The 25,628-nt window shown below is 44.9% G+C and overlaps 1 protein-coding gene across 2 annotated transcripts in view; it reads left to right on the top strand.

Moving 5' to 3' along the window:
- Positions 1 to 18,635, top strand: part of RAB28 (RAB28, member RAS oncogene family) — a 326,361-nt gene extending 307,726 nt beyond the window's left edge. For both annotated transcript variants that reach the window (XM_070757348.1, XM_070757350.1), the window contains one exon: positions 17,397 to 18,635. In XM_070757348.1, the coding sequence (XP_070613449.1) occupies positions 17,397 to 17,489 (93 nt within the window). In that variant the 3' untranslated portion in view covers positions 17,490 to 18,635. The remainder of the gene's footprint in view (positions 1 to 17,396) is intronic.
- The last annotated feature ends 6,993 nt before the right edge of the window (positions 18,636 to 25,628 follow it).

Raw genomic sequence — 25,628 nt, 5'->3', positions numbered from 1 at the left:
CCATCTTCCTGGTTTATTTGCATGTTCAAAATATTGTTGTTTTGCTCTTTTTATTTGTTCTACCATTGGTTTTTGTTCTATCAACCTTTTTTTGTGTTTTAATACATCTCTCTGATTTTTAACTTTATCATAATATTCATTTTTTTGCATTTCTAATTCACTTTTTTAAATTCATCCTCTAACCCTTGGTATTGCAACTTCTTCTCTTTATTCTTTTTTGACATGTAAGAAATTGTTAGCCCACATATATATGCCTTTGTTGTGTTCCAGAGATTTTGTGGGGTAGTATCATTATTTTTATTTATTTTAAAGAAGGCCTCCAATTCTTTCCCTATCCATTCTTTATACTCAGGGTCACGTAATATATTTCTATTCATAGTCCAATTATTTACTTTTCTCCACTGCACTGCTCAGAGAGTCCAATGTGGGTTATTCTTCAGCCTCATTGGCAGGGACTGAGTTAAAAATTAACATAATTCTTATGTCCCGCCCACCACTGCCCCCTCAGGCCAATCTTAAAAACTCAGTCATAGTGTAGGGACTATTAGTTTTCTTCTCCAGAGAGAGTGATTTTCTTTTCCTACTTTTCTCTAATTAACTCTTCTTTCTTTTCATAGGAGGAAGAGGAGAGACTCCAGGAAAAATGAGAGCCACTGCCCTCCGGGGTATTGCTCTCCAACTCTTCAACCCCTGAGAGGCCACTGCTCTCCGGAGTATTGCCTTGACGACAGGGAGTGCTGAATTGGGGTTCCTGACATCCGCGATCAGAGCCCCCCCCCCCCGCTGCCCCCCAGCTGCCGCCCCTTTTTTCCCGTTCTCGGCCATCCGAATAAAGCAAAATACCTGCAATTGCCAGAATCGCCGATTACAAGGTCTTGGCATTGTCATTTTCCAAAGCGGGAGATCAGCTGTTCGGCGGCCCAATTCACTACTGTCAATCTCCGATGGCGCGGCAAACAAACCAGGGAATAAAAGCGGCGGCGACAGCAAATGAGGCAGGGTGCCTCCGCAGGAACCTCTCGCTGCCCGAAGTTCCACCCGCCATTTTGGGGGTGAGAGCTGAGCCCCCGGCAAGATTGAGGCAACGGGCTGCCTCCGCCATTTTGGAGCTAGATTTTCCCGCCCCAACTCAGACTGCCATTTTGAAGGAACCGTTGGGGGCAACGTTGGAATGAGTAAGCTAATTCCTAGTCAATCGACGGCCGCCATTTTGAAAAGGGGCATTACCATGGCATTGAAGTACAATAGGTCCTTGGCCAATCACCAGGAGTGAGATTAATGACTCGTTCCTCAGGGGATTTAATTCTCACTCATTTCGCCATTTTGAGCTACAACTGCCCTTCGTAGCCAAGGAGTACTGTGAGTGTTACTATTTGCCTCAATATGTCTCAACAACAGGGCAACCCCAGTGACCTGGCTGCCTCGTCAGCCAAGGGGAAAGATAAGGGCCATAGCTCCAAATCCAAGGGGAAAACTTCTCAATCCTACGCTGCCTTAAAAGAGGCTGAGAAAAGAATCAAGGCACTGGAGGCTCAGCTGGAAATGAACAGACCAAGACAGGGGCCTAGTCCATCAGCCAGCACTATCCCACCACATCAACAGAGCCCCTTAACTACAGCTGTTGCCTTTGAAGGACCTCACCTTGCTGGAGTGGGGGATCTGTCCCCTGACCGCCCATTGAGTGCCCCCCTGCCATCTGAGGGGATACAAAGGTCGGAATGGACTAGACCAGCTTCCCAACCATGGTCTCAATCTTCCCAGCCTGCAGCAGCTACCTTTACCCAAACTGCAGCAGGCCTCAGGGGCCCCATGGACAATTGGCAGACTATGTCACCATCATTGCAGGATATGATAGCGTCTGCATACTCACAAGGCATCGCGGTGGGTGCTCAGCAGCGCCCATCCCCATTACCACCTCGGGCCAATAGACAAGACCTTTGGGCAGCCCCTACTTCCGCCCCGTCTTTACACAATTCCTTTCAGGAGGATCAAGGCCCAAGAGAGATGCCCACATATCCAGAGGAGGAACTCTCTGACCAGCTCTCTTTTGCTGGACTATTCAAACCATCTCTATTTAGAATCCTATTAAACAAGGCAAAGACTACAATGATCCTAGATAACTCAGAAAAGCCAGCGGGCCAAGAGGTGGACATCATGCCAGCGGCCAGACTTATTAATGAGCCTCAGAGGGAATCTGAGCACATTCCTTCTGTCCCTATTTTTGCAGAAAATATAAAGAGGCCCTGGCAGCACCCGGCAGCAGCTATGGACCCCTCAGCATTAGACAAGAGATTCTACTCCTTCGATCCAGAGGTAGAAGATCTGCTTCAGTACCCCTCGGTGGATACTCCAGTCACATCACTGATATCTAACGCCGTAGTGCCGTCAGATATGGCGGATGGCCTGAGACCTGACGGTAGAAAGGCGGAAAACTTGATTAGAAGGATGCATCAACTATCCGCCTGGTCCTTAAGGGCAGCATCAGCTGCATCCTTTTTTAATAGGGCCTCAATCCTGTGGCTACAGGATATCCTTCCTAGACTGGGCCCAGAGGACACACAGCTTCGCCAGGACATCAACAAACTAATGAGTTTGCCACCACTGAGTTTTCCACGGACGCCACCTTAGCGGCAGCAAGATTTTCATCCCGAGCAATGGCAACCAATCTCTCTGCTCGGCGCCTACTGTGGCTTCGTTCATGGCAAGCAGATGCAAAATCAAAATGGCACCTGGCCACCGTCCCTCACCAGGGTTCTAAGCTCTTTGGGGAGTCATTAGACTCTGTTCTAATTGAGGACAGAGATAAGAAGAAAGTGTTACCGAGGTCGGCAAGGAGACAGGACAGACGAGGGGCTCCATACTTCCGAAGACAACCCTTTCAGTCGGATCCCCCCTCGACTTCGTCCTCAGTCGCCAGGGCCTATGGACAAGGGGCCTACACCCAACTATCCTACAGGTCGGAGCGAGCCAACTATGGGGACAGGAATCGCCAGTTCCAACAACCCCACAGATCCTTCAGGTAACAGGGATATTGCAGACAAAAGTGACTCCCCTCACGAGCTGCCCATAGGTGGACGCCTGCAATTCTTCACCGAATTTTGGGGAACTATATCCACCGATACATGGGCCTTAGATACCGTGGAGCAAGGCCTACGAATAAACTTCTTACAAACCCACCAAACAGATTCATGCAATGCCCAGCACTGACACATCCACAAAAGCAGTCTCTTATTTTCCAGGAGGTTCAAAATCTTTTGGACATTGGAGCAATAGAACCAGTTCCGACACCGCAGCGGGGACAGGGGTTCTACTCCATAGTCTTTGTAGTTCCCAAGACGTCTGGCAGATGCCGCCTAATTCTGAACCTCAGGCAGCTAAACATTTACATCCGATATCAGAGGTTCAAGATGCATTCGTTGCATACCATCCTAGCATCTATCCGTCATCAGGACTGGATGACCTCCATCGATCTCAAGGAGGCATATCTACATGTACCAGTCCACCCAGAGCATCGACAATTTCTACGTTTCTGCATCCAAAACCAACACTTCCAATACAAGGCCATGCCCTTCGGCTTGTACTCGTCTCCCAGAACCTTCACCAAGCTCCTAGACGTCTTGACAGCAGACCTCAGAACACGTTCTATACGCCTTCTCGCCTATCTGGACGATATAATTATCCTCTCCAGAAGCCCTCATCAAGCCAGACAAGACCTTGCACAGACGATAGAGTCCTTGGAGAGATGCGGTTTCACGATCAATCACGACAAAAGCCACCTGCAACTAACCAGATGCCTACTCCACCTAGGCACTACAATAGACTCTTCAACAGGCATGGTCTATCTCTGATCAGAGAGACAACAGAAAATAATAGCACTGATACACGTGATAAGACACCACACCAAGATTCCCTTGGCTCTCCTATCGCAGCTGTTAGGAATGTTCATATCATGCATAAACATAGTACCGTGGGCTCGACTACATGCTCGTCCACTACAGTGGCTTCTACTCCCCTTCCAGAGGGCAAGACTAAGCAACTCCAAACACCAAGTGCACCTGACAACAGCGGTTCGCCGTTCTCTCTCTTGGTGGACATCTCCAGCCCTAACCAAGGGCTCTCCCTTCCTATACCATCAAAAGGTAACCATCACCACAGATGCAAGTTTCTCCGGCTGGGGAGCACACTCCGGATCTCAGGTTGCCCAGGACAGGTGGTCGACAGAGGACTTGACAGACCTCAACATCAATCTTCTGGAGTTGCGAGCGGTATTCAGAGCGCTGCAGACGTTTACAGACACTGTAGAAGGCCAACATGTCCTGGTACTGACGGACAATGTAGCAACAAGGGCTCATGTGAATCACCAGGGAGGCACGAGGTCGGGCTGCCTGATGCAGGAAGCCCATGCCCTAATGTCATGGGCAGAGGTGCACCTGGCCTCGATTCACGCGGAACACATTTCAGGATTGGAGAACACTTGAGCGGATTGGTTAAGCCGCACAACTATCGACCCTGGGGAATGGTCCCTGAACCCGGAAGTGTTCCAGGACATTGTTCACCGTTATGACAAGCCAGTGGTGGACTTATTCGCCTCACAGCGCAACAACCAGGTTCCACGGTTCTATTCCCGGGAGCCGAGCGAGTCAACGCACTTCTTTCACCATGGCCGAGGGGACTTCTATACGCCTTCCCTCCGGTCTGCTTGATACCCAGAGTAGTCTCCAAGATCATCTCAGAAGGGGTGGAGGTACTCCTAGTAGCCCCATTCTGGCCCAGACGTCCATGGTTCGCGGATCTGATGGATTTATCAATCTCCCCTCCGTGGAGGATCCCATGCCACCGGCTTTTCCTGACACAGGGGTCAATAGTTCACCCAGACCCTCAGTGGTGGAGACTTGCCGTGTGGCAATTGAAGGGGACCACATGAGGAAGAAGCATGTTCTGGAAAACGTCATCCACACCATACAAGCGGCACGACGTCCGTCAACTACTCGCATATACCAAACAACCTGGGCAGCTTACTGCAGATTTTGCGGGACTCAGGGAGTTTCACCTGGTTCGTCTTCAGTTCTCCTTTTAGACTTCCTCCAGAAAGGTCTCTAGGAAGGGTTAACCCCCAACACCCTACGCAGACAGGTGGCAGCTGTAGCAACAGTTCTCCAACCGGACCCCCTTTGCCCAATTTCACATCACCCATGGATAAAGGACTTTCCCCAAGGGGCATCAAACCTGTCTCCACCAGTTATTCATCGCTTCCCATCCTGGGATTTACCTTTGGTCCTGCAAGCCCTTACAGGACCTCCCTTCGAACCATTGAGAGAGGTCTCTCTTCGCATCCTATCAGTTAAGGTGGCCTTCCTGGTGGCCATAACTTCAGCTTGTAGAGTATCAGAGTTGTCAGCTCTATCAGTCCACCCGGACCTGTGTGTTTTCCACCCTGACAGGGTAACTCTACGTTTAGACCCAAGCTTCTTGACCAAGATCAATACTAGATTCCACAGGTCCCAGGACATAGTTCTGCCTGATTTTTGTACACACGGCTCCCACCCGTCGGAGCTTTGATGGCATAAGGTTGATGTCCACAGAGCTGTGAAGATATATGTACGCCGTACAAACACCTTCAGGAGATTGGAGGCATTATTTGTATCATTTCTCCCGGCATCCATGGGAAAGAAAGAATCGGCCAAGACAATTAGCAGGTGGATCCGCTCCCGCATAATTGAAGCATACAAGACAAGATCTACACCCTTACTGGCTAGGGTCACAGCCCACTCCACTAGAAGTGCAGCCACTACAGCTGCTTGGACCACACAGGCTCCAATCAAGGACATTTGTAGGGCTGCGACTTGGTCTGCCCCCACAACCTTTATAAGACACTATCGCCCGGACTCGTTTGCTTCAGCAGAAGCAGCCTTCAGCAGAAGAGTGCTGCAGGAGGTTTGTGCTCCAGCGCCCCTGGTCCAGCCTATCCCGCCCTGAAATTTGTTGCTTGGGTATATCCCACATTGGACTCTCTGAGCAGTGCAGTGGAGAAGGACCGTTGAACTTACTTGAACGATCTTCTCGCTGTACTGTGAGGAGAGTCCAAACCCGCCCGGCTTATTTGGCCCAGGAGCGCAGTTTCAGTTTTGCATTGATAGTTAAGGTGTTTTTTTTTACTGAATAAAATTTGATTCCTTTCACTATTCCTTCGTTTTTATTGACTGACCAGAGGGGGCAGTGGTTGGCGGGACATAATTATGTTAATTTTTAACTCAGTCCCTGCCAATGAGGATGAAGAATAACCCACATTGGACTCTCCTCGCAGTGCAGCGAGAAGACCGTTCAGGTAAGTTCAACGGTCCTTCTCTTACCTTTCCAATATATGACTAACGGGTTGTGGTCTGCCCAGGTATTAGTTTCTATTTCGATGTCTCTGATCTTTTCCATCGTGTGTGCTGGCGCCCAGGCCATATCAATCCTAGTCCAAATTTTATGAGGATTAGAATAAAAAGTGTATTGTTTATTTTGTGGGTGGCATTCGTGCTATATGTCTTTTAATAATAATTCTGTGCTCATTTTCCAAAATGTTGTAGGTAAAATTACCTTTTTTTTTCTTTTCTTTCTTTTTCCCTGTATAATCCATTTGACTATCTGAGATCGCATTAAAATCGCCTATTATTATCATATTTTCAATTGATAGCTCAATTATTTTATCATGCAATTCTTTATAAAATTGTTTTTGGTTATCGTTTGGTGCATATATTGATATAATTACAAGAGGTTTCATTTCTAGATCCAATTGTACAATTAAAATTCTTCCTTCGCTATCACTGTATATTTGTTTTGACTCTATTGTTTCATCTATGTACATTGCTACGCCTCTTTTTTTTATTTGTTAAACTAGTATAAAGTTTCCCTAATTTTGAATTATTAAGTAAACTCCTCTTTGATTTTTTAATATGGACTTCCTGTAAAATATTTATTTGTGCTTTTTGTTTCTTAAGTTTAGTCAATATTTGATTTCTTTTCCTGGGGTTGTTCAGGCCATTGATGTTGACTGAGAAGATTTTCAAGTCATGTGACATTTCTATTTACAGTCTAACAAAAGAAAGTAGGTCTGTCCGTGTCTTACTTTCGCGGAAGGATTTCACTCTGAGTAACAAACTTTTTCACTTTCGCCTTTTAAGTTCAAGATCTTCACTTTTGAGGTATTGATTACCAAAATGTTACCTCGTATGTGCTTTTATCTTCTTCTTTTCTGTTGATCTGCTTCTTTTAGACTTCTGTTCTATTTCTTCACTTCCTCCGTAGACCGATCGCTATGGCTGCGTCCCTGCCGAAGCTGGGGCACGGTTCTTCATACTACAGCTGCAGGGCTTTCCCTACCCTTCGGGGCAGTGGCGATCTGCCACTAGGGACCCAGGAGACACTCCCACATTTCTGACAAGTCTTAAAGCAAAGTGATCTCTCACCCTCTCTCTCTCTCTTTCTCTTTCTGTCTCACAAACACACACATACTTACACACACATCCACTTCAAGCAGTCTCTGGCTGCAAATAGTCCAATCCAACACTGTGAGGACCATGACTACAAAGCAAAAAATCCAGCAGGGCAAATTGAAGAGTTCAGGAAGCAAAGGAGCAATCCAGAAAGAATACAAGGAATCTAGGAAAGTTCACACGTCAGTACTCAACACTACATGAATTCAGCATTTGTTCCCAACAAATGCCTCTCCCCACAGCGTTTCCTTAAAACTCAATCCTCAGGTGTGCCTTGTGAAGAGAGGTGGGGTGCTCTCCTCTCAATCTGTGTGGTTCTCACCTTCTCTCCATTCTCCATGCTTGAGGATCAAGAGGGGTAGTACTTGCTCATCGCCTTAACTCTGTCTTTCACATTCATGCTTAGCTTCTCTTGGTCATCCTGTCCCACTTCCTCCCTGCCACCAAGTCATCCTAATCCTGAAAAACCCTGGCCTGATTGGGCCCGCTCTTCACCATTTTCCTCCCAAGCCAACAGAGCTGCCCCTTGATCTCTGTCTATTTCAGTTCCAGCTTGTCTTCCTCCACAGATTCAGGCTCTGATGGGGGCGTGACACTTTCTTGTGAACCAAACAGTAATGGGTTGCTGCCCCCACAGGGGGAAGAGACTCAATGGGGGTATTAAGTTTATGCACTATTTATTGAATACTTAATAGTTTTTATTGTCCTTCCTTAGTACCTTAGTATGATTCCTAATTACTTTTAAAATAGGAAATAATTAAATAGTATGTTTTTACTTATAAAAGCTTTCATCATTTTAATCATTATCTAGAACTGAACTTTTATAGCAATTAAAAAAATTGAGCTACTTACCTAAGCTTTTTTTTGGGCAATTTTTTTCCCTCTTAACATACATTCAAACAATACAGTATACCATCTAATTTTCCATGAATAAAATGCAGTATTTTGTTAGTAACATCAATAATAAAAAAAGTTGCAGAATTTTTTTTCTAATTTTGTCATCCAGTACATACATTTTCTTTTGATTAAATTTCCTCCTTAATGTTCCTTCAAAAAATATAACAACAATCATAATTCTAACTTATTAACCATTATGCCATAGTACTGTACTTCCTTCCTTTCTTCATACATTTTTCTATGAACTAACAAAACCTTATATAACCAATCAAATGTTAGCAAAAAATTTTAAAAAAGAGCATTACACAAAAATTTCTTCCCCCCTCTAAATAGTACATTTCCCAAATTTTTAAAATTATTTCAACCCATTAGCCAATTAATGTTTATCTATATTTCTTACTTAATTGTTAATCTTAAATATCAATCAATTTCAATCATTTTAAGAAAAGAAAAAAAATCTATTCTCTAATTTCAATCAGCTTTTAATAATCTAAATCAGTATTTTATTATAATCAATACTAATAACTCTATTAATACCAGTAATCAATTCCTAAATTCATATATCTAGTTTTAAATAATAATAATAATAATTAAAGTTAAACAAAATAGTTAAGAAATACTCCAAATCAAGTCTTCTCAAACTCCAATTTCTTTAATCTGAGCAGAACTCTGAACCGAACCCCTTTCTTTTTTATTTTTTTGTATCCCCTTTTAGTCTCCTTTTCCATTTTATTCTTTCTATTTCTTCTCTTAACACCTTCAATTTTTACGAATATCAGCTTTGTATATTTTTTTATCCAGTCACTTTCAATGTTACATTCTTTTTGAGTCTGGTCAACCCCTGACTCCCAATCACATCCTTTCAATTTTTCTTTTGTGCTAATTTCAATATGCTCTAGTAAAACATGCAATCAACTGCCCGATCATTGACCAAACAATTCTTAATGCTTTTAATACTATCATTTGTTAAAGTAACCGAGTTATCTGATTTAATAATATCTCCTTTAACCAGTCCATTCTCCATCTTGCCAGTATCTGGTTCTTTACATCCTCCTAGTTGTTCTGCAGGATCCACTGCTCCTCTTTTCTCTTTTGGGTCATTCACTTCTTTTGTTTCTCTAGTAATTCCTGTATAATCTCTAATTGATTCTCTAAATTCACAGGTGAATTCTCTTATCTCTTGTAATATCTACGTAGCTGCTCTCTTCTATTCATGGCCATTCTCATGCGTGCGTCTATAACTGATTCTTTAGCAGAGTCCAGCGAAGATAAAGAGAAGGATGAATTGCTTCCTAATCAGCTGTCACTCCCTGCTTCCGACGATACTTCTCTGTCCAAAAAAGTCAGCAGTAAAACAGGCCTTTGACACTGGGAGGATTCACCCACATCCACCCCCACATTCCTTGGGGCAGGAGCTGGCCCAGAGCCAACCATAACACCATCTCCCCCGGAAGGCCTCTCCCTTGACTCCAGCGCAAGGGACGGGGCTTCTGTGGAAATTGCGCATGAAAAGCCTGAATGAGGGCGGGAGCATCGACCAATGCAGCCTCTACCCACGAGCAATCGTCTGGCTCGCCCTCCAGCCATTGGACTAAGTACTGAAAACAATTATCCACCCAACAGTAGTGCCGGACGGCGTTGATCACGACGTCGGGCAGGTGATCCCGAACACAGGGTGCAGGCAGGATGTGTACACTTGGACAGAGCGGGCAATCGGGACGAACAGGGACCAAGAGTGAACGATGGAAGACGGGGTGAACATGCATGTTGGCAGGCAAAGTAAGAGGATACGCCACCGGATTGATGACCTGCTCAATCAGGAAAGGGCCCATGAAGCGTGGATCTAATTTTCGATGAGGCAACTCCGAAGCGATGTATTTCATGGACAACCACACCTGATCCCCAACGGCCAACAGGACGTCTCGCCGGGACCGGTCAGCAAACCACTTGTAGTCCTCTTTGGCCTTGATCAGGTAACGCTTCATTTCATGAACCATGTGAAGTTCTGAGAGGAAGTCCTCTGCTGCTGGGACCGGGAAATCTAACAGGGTTAACGGGAAAAAACGTGGATGGAACCCGTAATTCACATAGAAAGGCGTATGGAGGTATGCCGGGAGTTATTAAAGGCAAATTCGGCCACTGGGAGAAAACATGACAAGTCGGACTGCCGGTCCGACACAAAGCACCGCAGATATTGCTCCAAAATGCCGATGGCCTTCTCGGTGCCACCATCAGTCTGAGGGTGCTGTGTTGAAGCAAGACAAACTTCTACCTGTAACGCAGACATGAGTTCCCTCCAGAACCGTGCGTCCCCCGGTCCGACACCACCCGATCTGGAAACCCATGGAGCCGGAACACGTGCTGTAAAAATAATTGGGCCGTGCCTTGAGCTGTGGGCACCTGGTGACAGGGGATGAAATGTACCATTTTCGTCAACATGTCCATTACCACCATCACCATGGTGAACCTTGACGATAGTGGTAAATGTGTGACAAAGTCCATGGACACAGCTCCCCATGGCCTCGTGGGCATTGGCAATGGCTGCAATAATCCTGGCAGGGCCCCTGTAGCCGACACCGTTCACATGTGGTAACAAAAGGGTGAACATCCTGGAGCCGCAGCCACCAAAACGTTCAGGACACTAAGTCCAACGTTTTGAACAAGCCAAAATGACCCGCCGTGGGATTATCATGACATTGTGCCATGACTAATCCGCGAAGCGGCCCTGCTGGTACATACAACTGCCCCCAGTACCGGAGTAGTCCATCCACAAATGTCCAGGGAGAACTGGGCAACATCTTCTGCACCCGCTGTACCACAAACCCATCCCCCCGCTGCATCTCACGAATACGCCTCCGCAAATCGACGGGGTCATGGGTAGTAGCCAACACTTCTGCAGGCAGGATCGTTTGTAACGGGGCCGGTTCTTTGGGATGCAGAAACTCAGGTTTCCAGGACAAAGCGTCCGCTCTGGGGTTTTGGAAACTTGGTGTATACCAGATCCGAAAGTTGAACCGTGCGAAGAAAAATGACCAACATATCTGTCGTTGGTTCAACTTTTGGCCCATTTGCAGGTACTCCAGATTTTTATGGTCTGTCCGGACCGCCATCTGGTGCCGAGCGCCCTCGAGATGATGTCTCCACGTCTTGAACACCGACTTGACGGCCAACAGTTCTTTTTCCCAAATCCTGTAGTTCCGCGCCGAGGACGTAAGCTTACAGGAATGGTAGGCACACGGAAACAGGGTGCCAACCTCTGGATGGGCCTGTAGAAGTACAGCGCCGTCAGCAACATCAGAGGCTTTTGTCTCCACAACAAATGGCCGACACAGGTCTGGATGCTGCAACAAGGGTTCTTTCATGAAAGCGTCCTTGAGAGCCTTAAATGCCTGCTGCTCCCCCTCACCCCATTGAAACGGTACTTGTTTCTGCAACAAATGGGTAAGAGGCACGGTCAGATGGGCAAACCCTGGAATGAACATGTCATAATAGTTCGCAAACCCGAACAACCTCTGCACGTCCTTCACCCTCCGCAGGGGTTGCCAGGTCTTGAGCGCTGACACCTTGCCCGGGTCCATGGCTATGCCCCCTGGAGAAATGACATGCCCTAAAAATTCTCCAGATTGGCATATAAATGCTGCTCTCGCAAACGGAGCAGAACCTGGCGCAAATGTCCCAAATGACTGGACTGTAATGGGGAGTACACAAAAATGTCATCAAGATAAATGACCACAAAATGGTCTAACATGTCCCTGAATACATTGTTCATCAAGTGCTGGAAAACCGTTGGGACATTGGTGAGGCCGAAGGGCATCACGGTATACTCAAAATGTCCATATCGGGTGCCAAATGCCGCTTTCCACTCATTCGCCGGCTGTATCCGCACCAAATGAATCTTAGAAAATATTTTGGCAGCTCGTAAACATTTCATCAATTCAGAAATCAACGGCAACAGATGCTGGTTGCACACCGTGATAGCGTTCAGGTGGTGGTAGTCACAGCACAAACATAAGTCCCCAGTCTTTTTCTTGACAAACAAAACAGGCATTGACAGAGGCAAGGTCGAGAGCCTGATCAACCCTTTGGCAAGATTCTTGTCTATGAAGTCCTTGAGGGCCACTAATTCAGGTTCAGACATGGAATATAAGCGGCCAGCTGGAAGCTTGGCATCAGGAAATAGTTCAATGGCACAGTCATAAGGTCGATGCGGCTGCAAGCAATCCATCTCTTTTTCGTTGAACACATCAGCGAAGTCCATGAGGCACTCAGGTAAAACTGTTGCAGGGGTTCCAGGCCCTTGAGCTCGCAAACATGACGGTGATGATCCACACACTGCAAACTGGAAAACATGACGATGTTCTGAGACCACACCACCTGAGGGTTGTGCGCACATAACCACGACAACCCAGAACAATAGGAAAATGGAGGCCCCCCATGATGTAGAACTGGAGAGCCTCCTCGTGAGTCCCAATGCCTATCTGCACCGGCAAGGTCTGAACTCGGATGGGCCTGGACAACAACACTCGCCCGTCAATCGTTTCCACACTCAACGGAGGTTCTACAGGACACAAGGGCAGCGAATGTCTCTGCGCAAAAGCCTCATCCAAGAAATTCGTGGTGGCCCCCAAATCCATGAAGGCAAGAGCCAGAATAGACTGAGTAGGACGATGTACATGGTTTTGAACAGCAAACGTGAGGTGTCAGTACGTTCCGGGGTCATGAGCTGAAGAATCCTGGGAAGGTTGAATACTGGCCCGACCTAGTGTTGCCACCAAGCCGGGCTCCCCTCGTTTCCCAGCTGAACTGCTGGCTGAGGAACCGACATCAGGGAATCAGGTACTGTGGGGGGATCATGGGGTACAGACTCTGGAAGCTGTCCTGGAAGAGTCGGGGTGGCAGCAGTCGGGCCGGTAGGTATCGAGACAGCGGCAGCAGCCATGCTCCGCTGTTTGCAAGGACAGGCATTCGCAAAATGACTGCCCCCCCCCACAAAAATAGCACAGGCCTGATGCACGTTGATGAGCCCTCTCCTCCAGAGGCACGCAGGATCAAACAAAGCTCACATCCATGGGCTCCCACGCAAGGGCATGATCCGCCATGCTAGGAGGCAGGGCTGGCATGAAGCGACGGGGTATAGGGGTCTGCACTGGCATAGTGGACACCCCCTGATGTGGAGCAGGCACAGGCATGACGCCAGAAATGCGGGGAGAGAACCTTCCAGCCCGACGCACCTCTCGAGCCAGCAGCTGAGCTTCAATGGCCAAGCAGTGCTGTTTCAGCTCATCCAGGGTGCCCGGCAAGGCCTCATGCACCAGCTCATCTAACATTGTCTCTGACAAACCGTCCTGGAACGCCTCCATCAAGGCGGCCTCATTCTACTACACCTGCCCAATGAGACTGCGAAAGTCACTTAGATAGTCCACTAATAGGCGCGAGCCTTGTTTCAACTGCTTCAACGCCCTCGTGGCCGTCTGCTTCCGCACTGGATCCGAAAACTGCCATCGCAACTGGGCGCAAAAAGTGGTATAATCATGCAGTATTGAATCATCTCTGTCCAGTAATGGAGACACACAGGAGGCAATGGGGCCAGCCAGTAATCTGCAGAGGAACGCAACTTTCTATGCATCCCTTGAAAAATGTAGCATTTGTGCACTGATAAACAGCTGCACCTGGCTGAGGAAAGCTGTAAACATGCGTTGATCACCCCAAAACTTTTCAGGCATGGCCACGAAACATTTCCTCCATGGTGGAGGCTGTGGAGCAGGAGCCGCTGGTTGCACCTGGGGAAGGGCGGGCTGCTGGGACAATACATCCACCTGGTTCTGCAACTGAAGCACCATCTGTGTCAAAGCTTGTATTTCCAGCCTCAATGCATCAAACACAGCCTGTATCTCAGCTACACTAGCAGCCATTGTAAAACAATGGCAAGAAAAACAAAAGCAGGCAGGGAAAAAAAACAAGCAGGAACAAACCATCCAAACTGGAACGGTGTGTGTTTGAGGGAGTGGAAGATTATTCTGTTCTGCCAGCTCTCTGCATGAGCCTCTAATTAAATGCAAAGGTAGCAAAAACACACACACACATGTGAAAGGTCAAGAACACTTTCTTTATCCACAGAAAAATAGAAGCAAAACCCCCTTTTTGTAGTCAAAGGGCTCACTTTCAAAGCAAACAGACTTGAATGCAGTGAAAAAAAGAAAAAACAAACTCAAAGCAATTAACAAGTAGCTGTGAAGTCGTCACAGTTACTGTCCTTCAGACGTCCAACTCACGCGTTTAACAATGATTTACATTTAGAGTCCTGATAGCAAAGTACAGAGTCCTTGGAGAATCCGGAGAGTCAAGCCATATCCACTATCACGAACAGCTAATCTTCCACACTGAGAGGCCAGCACGCTGCCCATTTAACAGCAGCCCTAATTAGTTGAACTACACCCAATAACCATTCTCTTCCTGATATGTAGTTGAGCCGTGACCAATGTTCCCTCTAATTTTTTTCGGTGTGGGTGGAAAAGTATAGTGTCTGAGCAGCAGTCCCCTTGGGACTGGATGGCATAGAAGAATGAATGAATGAATGAATCCCTTCTTTTTTATTAAAATAAACTAATAATAAAACGAAACCAAAATCTATTACTATTAAAATTAAAACAACCAGCAAAACCAAAAACATAACTATTAATAAAAACATGTGAGGGCTGGGGTCATTATTTAAGTGCTTTTACCATGTGCTTTAAATCAAGAGTCACTTCTCTCTCTGTTTCTCTCTCTTTCCTGTCACTCTCTGTCTCAATACTCTCTCTTGTTCTCTTTTTCTCTCTCATTCTTTCTCTATTGTTTTCTCTCTCTCTCTTGCTTTCTTTCTTTCTCACACTTTTTCTCTCTTGTTCTCTCTCTTGCTATCTCTTTCCCTCTCCCCCCTTTCTCTCTCTCTCTTTCTCACTTTCTCTCTCACTTGTTTTCTTTTTCACTCTTTCTCTATTGTTTTCTCTCTCTCTCTCTTGCTTTCTTTCTTTCTCACACTTTTTCTCTCTTGCTCTCTCTCTTGCTATCTCTTTCCCCCTCTCTCTCCCTCCTTTCTCTCTCTCTCTCTCTCTCTCTCTCTTTCTCTCTATCACGCTATGTCTGTTGCTTTCTCTCTTTCTCTCTCTTCCTTTCTTCTCTGCGGAGGCCAGCGAAGGTTTTTATTTTGAATGGCAGGGGGATGGGGAGTGCGTGTGCCTGCGTGCCCGACATTCCAAATCACCTTCGCCTGCCTCCACTGTGAGAAGAACACCCACCCTGCCTCTCCTGTAGCCCCTTCGCTGAGAGCCGGGACAAAAGCACACTCAGGGAAGGGACTATGAGAGGGGCGGGACGTGCGTTCTCGAAGCGGCTAGTGGCTGGATCAGGAGGACGAGAAGCTGCAGCCACCGCTGCGGGAGGAGCCGCGCCCCAAGGCGGGAAGCAGAGGAAAAGAAAGAGGGGCGGATTGGGCGGGCGGGCAGGGGGCAGTGGGCAGTGGCAAGAAGCCAGGGGTGCGAGGGGGCCGGAGGCGCTGGAGGGGAAGGGGCGGCTGCGGCTCCTTGCACCGCCTTAAAAAAGGGTGTGCGGGGGTGTTTTGTGGCGCGCGGCCATGCGGCCGCACACCTTCAAAAGTACATTGGCCGTGACTATGGCTACCAAAGCTGCTTTGCACCGCCACTCCAGACAGTCTGGGGTATACCAACCCTAAAACAGACCCTTTGCCAAGTCCCCTTCTTCACCTCTCCTTTAGGGAGGCTTTGGGTCGATTCAACAGGATCAGCACCCCCGAATGGCAGGGATTCGGATATCCTCCCTGCTGAAGCGCTGAGGATTCCATCTCAGCGGGCTGGTGACCACACCCCTCACTGAGCTACTTGCCTAATCTGTTATCATACTGAACCTTGTGGGTACAAAACCTTAAAATGTTACTACCCCTCACTGAGCTACTTGCCTAATCTGTTATCATACTGAACCTTGTGGGTACAAAACCTTAAAATGTTACTGGGCTCCTCAACAAATAATGCTGTCTATCATTTGTCCTTTTTGTGACTATTCAAATAATGTGACTTAATCAACTGAAAAAGAGTCCAAGCACCTATTTAAAAACTTACCTTAGTCAGTAAGTCACTCCCACCCAGTCACGTGACCTTTAAGCCACCTCCAGTCACATGATTGTCAAGCCAGTCCCACCTGATCACTTGGCTAGCAAGCCACTCCTACCTAGTCACATGATCATTCAAGCCACACCCACAAAATTAGCCACACTCACAGTGTGGCAGTAAAAATTTTGGCAGCCTATCACTCGAACCAAGGACATTGCTGCAGGAGTTCAGAAGGAGGGGACTGATGTCACCTAGCAACTGAACTGTCTCATGATTGGGCCATGTGACTGGTTGTTTTAGGAAAGTGACAAGCTTTTAATTTTAATTAGGTGAAAACTGTGGGAATATTCAGAGAGTTTTCGCCAGTCCGTGCCATTACAACATATCCAATAAACTTAATTTTTGAGGAATCTACCTGTCTTGCAGTTTTGTTTGCTATGGATATGTTACTTGGAACCCTGACATCCTGTTAATTCCTCATATTTTGTGTGTTAGTGTATAAACATTTGAGTCCTTTTTGATTGATCCTGTCTTTACTTTCTATATGACCTGTTTTGTGTCTGCATTCCCCTTCTTCCTTACTACCTGTTGGATTAATGTACATGAACAGTGAAAAGAAAAAATGCTTGAGAAACTGACAAATTTTATGGGCTAGAACCTCTTAATTGGAATAAAGAAGGCAAAACTGACACTATTGCTTATATATAAAAACATTCAAAGTGATCTTATTTTGTCCTTTGGCAAAATCCTTATGCATGTTTTCTGAGAGAAAGGTATTGCAGCATGTCTGACTTGTTTCAATGCTCTACATTTCATAACATGATCTTTATTGTGAAATGTTTTATTAACACTTTTTTCCCATTTGGGTTCACTTGATGTAACCTCTTCTGTTTTTTCTTTTCTTCTCTTTTGACAGAATGTAGTGAAGGCGGATATTGTAAACTATAGCCAAGAGCCTGCAACAAGAACTGTTAACTCTCCTCGAAGCTCAATGTGTACAATTCAGTGAGCATTTTCTTTATTGTACAATGCTCCTTTGGCTGCCTTCGCCCAGCACATTTAGAAGTTTATTCTTTGAATAGCCAAGATTCAAATAGTGGGGGCACACACTTCGACAATGTTTTTAGTACGATTGTTGGATGAATGGTAATGGAAGTTTTTAAAGTAGATTTTTAAGGATTGTTTTTATGTGTTAATTGGATTGATTTTACTATTGTCTCTTTATATATGTCGTGAGCTGCCCTGAGTCCTCAGAGAGGGGCGGCATACAAATCCAAATAAATAAATAAATAAATAAATAAATACATACATACATACATACATACATACATACATACATACATACATACATACATACCGTATTTTTCAGATTATAAGATGTTCTGGACTACAACACACACCTAGCTTTTGGGGAGGAAAACAAGAATTTTTTTTGCCTCTGCCTCCCAGCAATTTGCCTTCTTGCAGCAAACAGCCTGGTCAGCTTCAGCACAGCCTGATTTAGCAGGAGCAGCTGATTGGCAATTGGCTTGGCCTCCCAAAATATGGGTGATCAGCTGTTCCAGGCTGCAAGGATTTCCACCACCTAACACCGCCTCTGGATGCCACATTTTTCACCCATTCCAGGTGGTGGAAATCACCTATCACCACTGAATGGGATGCGTGTAAAATGGGACATGCGGAGGCCAAAAATGGAGCATGTAGAGGCCAAAAATGGGATGCAGGAGGTTGAAAATGGGCTATGCTGAGGTGGAGATAGGCAGTGTTGATCCTCACAGTCTACAACAGCTGATTGTTGGTATTCCGGGAAGCCGATCCAACTGCCAATCAACTGCTTGTTTTAATCAGGTTGGTGAAGCTGACCAGGCTTCTTGCTGTTTGCTGCAAGGAGGCAAATTGCTGGGAGCCAGAGGTCAAAGGGTGGGGGCTGGCAGGAGACGGGGCTTCAGCAACATTTACTCTATAAGATGCACAAACGTTTCCACCCACTTTTGGTTCAAAAAATATGGTATATTCTTCTGAATTATATTTCCGTAAAGAAGAATGATTGTGTTTAGAGATACTTTTACATATATTGTAAGAATGTTTCAAGGGTTAATACGTGTGAATTAAATGGGATGAGAAAAGATTGTGAAATAAAACAATGTAGTGAAAATAGGTTGACTTTCTTTGATTTTGTCCATTTTGTCCTTTTTCTTGTAAAGACCAGGAGAGATTCTCACTTTAATCCTTTGATCCTCACTTTAACATATTTATTCTTTATCCAAAAATATAAAATATAAAACAAAGAAAAAGAAGGAAACTAACTAACATCTGACATCAACAAAAACAAAAAACACTGTCCAACCCCCCAACCCCCAAATTGTGTTTCTTCTATGTTTCTATTAAATATATTAAACATTTAAAAAGTGCATCCTGGCTAAATGCAGAAATATGCATCAAAAAACTAATATGTTCTCCTCTCTACATAGATCTACAAATAGTTATACATTTTCCCATCTATATTTAACAAAAATGCTATATTCTGTAAGTAGATTTCGCTGATGTGCAAATCAATTTGCCTAATATTGAATCGAACCAATATCTGTTCACAAGATATATGTAAAAAAGGGGGGGGGGAACAGTCAAACCCCCAAAGATAAAGCTAATCTTCAAATCCCTCTGTTGACTATCTATTATTGTATTTGATATGTAGAACCATGCATGTCTTCCAGTCTCTTATAAACTTGTCAAAGCAGTTAATTTTACCATCTCTGTTATTTTAGTCAATTTTAAAATCTTCTCTTTGACAGTAAATATCCCCCTCTCCTTCCAATGCTTAGCATTGTTAGCAATGCTTAGCATCCAATGTTATCTATGGCAACTAGAAAGCCAGACAAGGAATAATGGATGGAAGCTGACTAAGGAGGAATTCAACCTGGAAGTAAGAAGAATTTTTCTGACGGTGAAAGCGATCAACCAGTGGAACAGCTTACCAATGAGGTTGTGAGAGCTCCAACATTTGTGGCCTTCAAGGGGAGATTGGACTGCCATCTGTCTCAAATGGTGTAGAAACTCCTGCTTGAGTGGCGGCTCCTTCCAACTCCAATTATAAATCTAAAATCTAAGTAAACAAGCCTTGCAGTGATCACCATGTAAAGAAATAGTGTGTGTGTGTGTGTGTGTGTGTGTGTGTGTGTTTTATTAGTTTGTTCATGATACCACAATGATAGCCATTAGTGGCCCTAGTTAGGATGATCATGTTCCTATTGGGTAAGGAGGGTATTCTTGAACTTCTGCTAGGATATTGTGAGAATTTTTCAGACCATATGGTGAATAAAACTGGACTTAGATTGAACTCTGGCCAGAGCAGGCTGAGATAGCTGGGATATATGTGATCTAGGGAAGAGATAGCGAACCTATGACACCCATGCCACAGGTGGTTACATGGAGAAATATCTGAGAGCACATAAGATGTGGCCCTATGTCAGCTCCAGTGCACATATGCACATTAGCCAGCTGATTTTTGACCTTCCAGAGGGCAGGGGGAGAACATTTTCGACTTCCCCAGACTTCAGGAAAACCTCCGGAGGCTTTCCTGAAGCCTGAGGAGGACAAAAAAAAAAGGCTCAATGTGCCTGTGTGGAGGTTGTGCGTACATGTGGGGGTAGAGCCTTGCATTATGGGTGTGGGCACACACACGCTATCATGTGTGCAACCTTTTTGCCCAGAGCAAAAAACAGTTGGCAATCACTGGTCTAGGGCAGTTTTTTTCAACCAGTGTGCCGCGGCACACTAGTGTGCCACAAGACATGGTCAGGTGTGCCGTGGGGAAATTAAACTATGGCCCGCGGAGACCATTTATCCAGCCCGCCACCAGCCGCCTCCATCTGAACACAAACATTCCCCTCACAATCCCTCCAGCTATCAGCGACAGGAAGAGTGGAGGCACGGGGAACGTTCACTGGCCAATCACCTTCTAGGATTCATCCTGACCACTAGCCATGAACCGATAGCAGGCCGTCTCTCATCCACACCCAGGAAGGTCCCCGCTCGGGCTGCCATGCACTTGTCATTGTGTGGCTGTGGTGAGTAGTTGAAGCTGCTACTCCTCCCCGTGATCCCGATTTCTAATCATAGTTTAAAGCTAAAGTTTGCTGATCTTCCTTTGGACAGTTTTTGGTTATCTGTCGCCAAAGAGTTCCCCATTCTGGCCAATAAAGATTGCTCCCGTTTTCAACCACATATCTATTTGAGCTGAGCTTCTCAAGCTTGACTGTGATAAAAACTAAAACAGAGAGAGACTGAGAACTGTTGAAGAAGAGGTTCGTGTGTGTCTTTCTACCATTCCTGCCCTTTTGTGTTCATTGAAACAGGCCCAGGTTTCCCACTAAGTTAATATAAATACATTTAGAAACTATATTATTAACTATATGTATAATACGTACTGTGTTAGAATGTCATTTTGTGTCATTTTGGTTAGTGGTGCGCCCCAGGATTTTGTAAATGTAAAAAATGTGCCGTGGCTCAAAAAAGGTTGAAAATCACTGGTCTAGGGGTATGATCTGGGATGAGTTAGAATTAGCCAGTGACTCCTGAAGAAATGAATAGGGGTCATCTACTTGTTTTCTGAATCTGGGGCCTCCTGGGTCATGAAAAAGGTGGTTGTCCCCTAGACCCCTCCTTTGAGGGGTGCTGCAGCATTCTAATCTCTCTTCTCTGTTTTCCAACATTTACTTTTTTATATAATATAATTTTTGTTAAGTTTAAAACAGCAGCATACAAAATACAAAATATACATATATACAAGACCAACATATAAAAAGATAAAATACACAACCTAATCTAACCTAACAAAAAAAAATCTTAAAAAAGTAAAACAAAGGGGAGAAATACATGTATGCTGTAGAATTACGTATCACTATCTTAGGTCTATTATGTTCTTTACTTTTAATTTTCTTCTTATTCTTATTGTATATATCTTTCAAAAAGCCAATAAAAATTAATAAAAATTATACACCAACTTAGATATATTAATTTTGAAATTTCCCTTCATACCCAAATAAAATGAAAATATAGGAACACTGCACCATAAATTGATGGAACATAAAACCCCTAAAAAGGAATTCGTACTTTCCTCAGAAATATCCAGAATGAATACAATATTGTATACAGAACTAAAGAAATTAAACACACAATTCCACATACTAGATAAAAATACTTAATATTAAGTCGCTTGATAGTGATAGTCAACAATATGGTTGACAAATTATGTCTTTTATACAACAAATAAATATATGTAGTGAAATAAAATATTAACTGGTGATAAGCAAATAACTGCATATATCAAACATCACTGAAATTGAGCGCTCTATATGTTCTATAGGTTTATAAGATGATTTGTTTATTTACTTTCTTTTTTTCTTTGTGTGTTTTGTATGTTTTGTTTGTTTAGATTGTTTTTTATATGTAGAAACTTAATAAAGATTTTTTTAAAAAATTGAAGTTTATTTGGTCCAGGGAAAAAAATCAAGAATTAAAAAGAAACTATTACAGGATAAAAGGAAGAGAGGAGGTTTTGGGGTAGCAGCAGCCATATAACAGTTAAAAGAATGGGTCACACATAAATAAAATAATTCTAATAATAGAAGGACATGATTTACAAATGGGTTGGCACAATTTTATTTGGGAAGGTAAACCAGACGCATAAGTACTTTCAACAACATTATATCAGAGGAATACTACTGGATGACTGGTTAGAAATCAAGAGTAAATATTACATTTTCCATGCTGGGGCCGGAGATGGTAGTCACATGGGTATTGCTTGTCCAATCGCAGGGGCCGAACCAAGTCTTTAAAATCACAGCTGGATTTTGCTTGGTCCTCTCCAAAAGCAGGACTACATTGGCTTCTCCCATATTGCAGGCCATGTTCCTTTCCCTTCTCTTATCTCCACCAGGTAGCTCACTAAAAACCTTTGGATTCAAAGACTAAAGGAAAAGCAAGGTTTCAGACTCCAGTCCTTTCATTCTCCCTCCCCTCCTCCTCTCCTCCCCCCTCCCCGCCTTTCTGAGGGCTCCTATCTGGGACAGTTTATCGGCCCCAGGGCTCCTTTAGTTAGTCCATTAGTCCAGGCTCCACAGAGGGGATCAGCAGGCTAGCGCTCTTTACAGCACCAAAAACCATTTTCTTCATAGCTCCTTCCTGCCACTTTTTCTGCAGCTATAGTCACTGCACGGGGTGAAAGTTAACGATCTCTCTCACCTTCTACTGACTAAGCTTCAGCTAGCCATTGGCCTAGCAAGGTGTCCCAGTACTTTTGTTTTCATTTTTAGGCGAATCGTGCCACGCGGTCACATCCACAGAGCCCTGCGCCCCGAGCAGCTAGTCTCCGCTCGCTGGACATATGCTCACCTCTGGGCCTTCCCTAGTGTATCTCCCACTTCTATTGCAAGGGATGTGCTAGCAATTAAATACCAGAGGGCCCAGATTCCTGCAGGCTCTTGCAGCATAATTCGTCTGAAAGAGACTTTTGGATACAGTCTGGCAGAGGCCTCCTGGGCAGAGGCAGAGGCGATTTCTCTTTGTTTATTGTTTAGCGTTGATTGCCCTACATTATGAGATCCAAACAGAACAGAAAGGATAAAATTGAGTGGGGGATGTACTTCCAAGTCTAATTTCCCAGTGGAAGAACAGGATGCAGAGGGTCCCCTTGATCAGACATCTAGACCCTCCTTCAACTTCTTCATCAGGCCCCACTAGAGCAGAGAAGAGGCAAGCTAGAGCATTGCCAAAAAATCTATGAAAAATCAGCCAAAAGGCAAAAGGTGATCTCTAGTGATCAATCTTGTCCCACTCCAGAGATTATCTCAGACCTAGATGACCTTAACCTGGACAGGCCACAACCAGATCTCTGGGGAGTCCAAGATTCCCAGGAAGGGGATCTCCCCCTCTCCCAGCAGAGTGTTTCACCAGATCAGGATCAGGCACCCAATCTTTCCATTCCAGAATTGCTTCAAGTGCCTGCAGACTTCCAAATCTTGATTACAGCAGCCTTGAAACAGGGTCTCCAGTCCAGCATCGCTTATATTACACATCAGCTTCCTCTAACCTTTCTGAGCCTCCCAGAACATCAGCCTCTGTGGCTAGAAAGCGTAGGGCCCCCATTCCTCCAGCCCGAGGCTCCCTCCTTGAAATCCAAAAACAAGGAAGAAGAAGAGGATGAACAGGTCCCAAGGGGTGAACCTTGCCTCGATCTGTCAGAGGACGAGGGAAATACATCTGACCCTATCCCTCCTTCCTCTTTTTTTGCAACCTAATCTGTTTACATCACTTCTCCACAAGGCTCATTTAGCCACTGGTTTGAATGACATCCAAGCAGTTCCACCCACTAATCCTTCCAAAGCAGATCCTTTTTTTTCCGCAGGCCAAGCTGGATATAGATGTGGTACCTACACCTCAATTATTCCTGGATGCCCTCCTGTCCCATTGGATTTTTCCAACCTCCAAGCTTTCTCCCTCATTAAAAGACAAGAAATTCTACAATGTAGCAACTCCTTTGGCAGACCTCCTGGTCATTGTCAAAGCAGATGAACCCATCAAGATGCTACATTCATCCACAGCAATGCCAGGCGAAGCAGAAGAGGAGATGAAAGAAGAGGATCACAGAATTGAGCAGATGCTCAAAAAGAGTCACTTCGCAGATGCCTGGGCTATTCAAGTATCTTCCACTGTGGCATTCTTTGCCAGAGTAATCATCATATGGCTTCATCAAATACAACAACACATTCCTCCCAGCAATGTTAGAATTCAACAAGACTTGAACAAGGTTTTCCCAGGGGTTCAATTCCTAGCTGATTCAATTCAATTCAATTTATTAGATTTGTATGCCGCCCCTCTCCAAAGACTCTACTACTCTACATGCCTCCCACCTTTCAGCCAAGTCCATCACGGTCTCTGTGGTGGCCAGAAGGCTGAACCGGCTCAGACCATGGCAAGCTGGAGCATTCCAAAAATGGCAACTTGCCATAGCCCCCCTCAAAAAAAGGATATATACATATATGCAGCATGAAGATACTAAAACTTTCCAGACATAGCATTAGGAAATGATGCAGGAGAAATAGTGCCATCAGTAGAAGGAACTGCACAAAAATTACAGACAATATAAAAAGGCCTTTTAAGGCAAAACCATAAAAGGATTTGTTCTGTATCCATTATTACGGGGATGTCCATCATTATTCAAATTATCTATTTGTAGATAGTTTAAAGTAATTGGTTAAGCAGCGAGCGGGAAAGTATAAACGGCTGTCAAAGCTGCGCCTCCCAAAACCTGAGCTCTTTAAAAAAGGGAAACCCGAGCCACGTGTTGTTACATATTGCTACAAAATGCTTCCTTTGTTGCAAGCTGTGGATTCCTAATAAACGAATCTAACCAGACTACTGCGTGTTCTCTCACGACTTAAAAGTGGCAACAAGGAAGTAAAGAACCCAAGACAACGTCATGGAACACAAATTAGTAGCTCAAGCGCCGGAATTCTTCGACCCAGAGCAAGAATCCTGGGACACCTATATGGAGAAATCCGAGAATTTCTTGGAGGCGTCCGGCTACGAAGATGCTAGTGACAAAGTCAAGAGAGCAATCTTCGTCAACCGTTGTGGCAAACTCATGTACGAGCTAACAAAAACTCTCACGGATCCAGTTCTGGTGCTGATGGCCCCATGAACCACAATCACCGAAAAGCTGGCAAACCACTTCAAACCTACTGTTCTGCCGGGCTCTCTGTTAGGAGCCTCCCGAAAGTTCAAGGGTACAAATTTCAGACACACACACGTTTGAAAATTCAAAACAATGTTCTTTATCACAAAATTCAAAATAAACTAAGCACTCTTTTTTTATTGCAAAGAGCATTCGTCCCAAAACAACCGGGTAGTCTGTACAATTTCCCGTAAGCAGTCATTAAGTACTTAGCTAGCAGCTGTGAAGAAACTTCACACCCCTTCTTCTTCCAACAAAGTGAGACACACACACATGTTGCTCTGCTTTGGTTTCAAAGGTGTGAAAAATCAGCAAAGTCCAGAAAACAGCAATACATGATTCCTGAAGAACTGCGATCAGATACTCTTCCACAACAGCCAAACCCACATGCTGCTATTTATAGCAGCAGCCCTA

The sequence above is a fragment of the Erythrolamprus reginae genome, chromosome 7 (assembly GCF_031021105.1).
Source record: "Erythrolamprus reginae isolate rEryReg1 chromosome 7, rEryReg1.hap1, whole genome shotgun sequence".
Lineage (NCBI taxonomy): Eukaryota > Metazoa > Chordata > Lepidosauria > Squamata > Dipsadidae > Erythrolamprus > Erythrolamprus reginae.
This window is presented reverse-complemented; position numbering and strand designations above follow the sequence as displayed.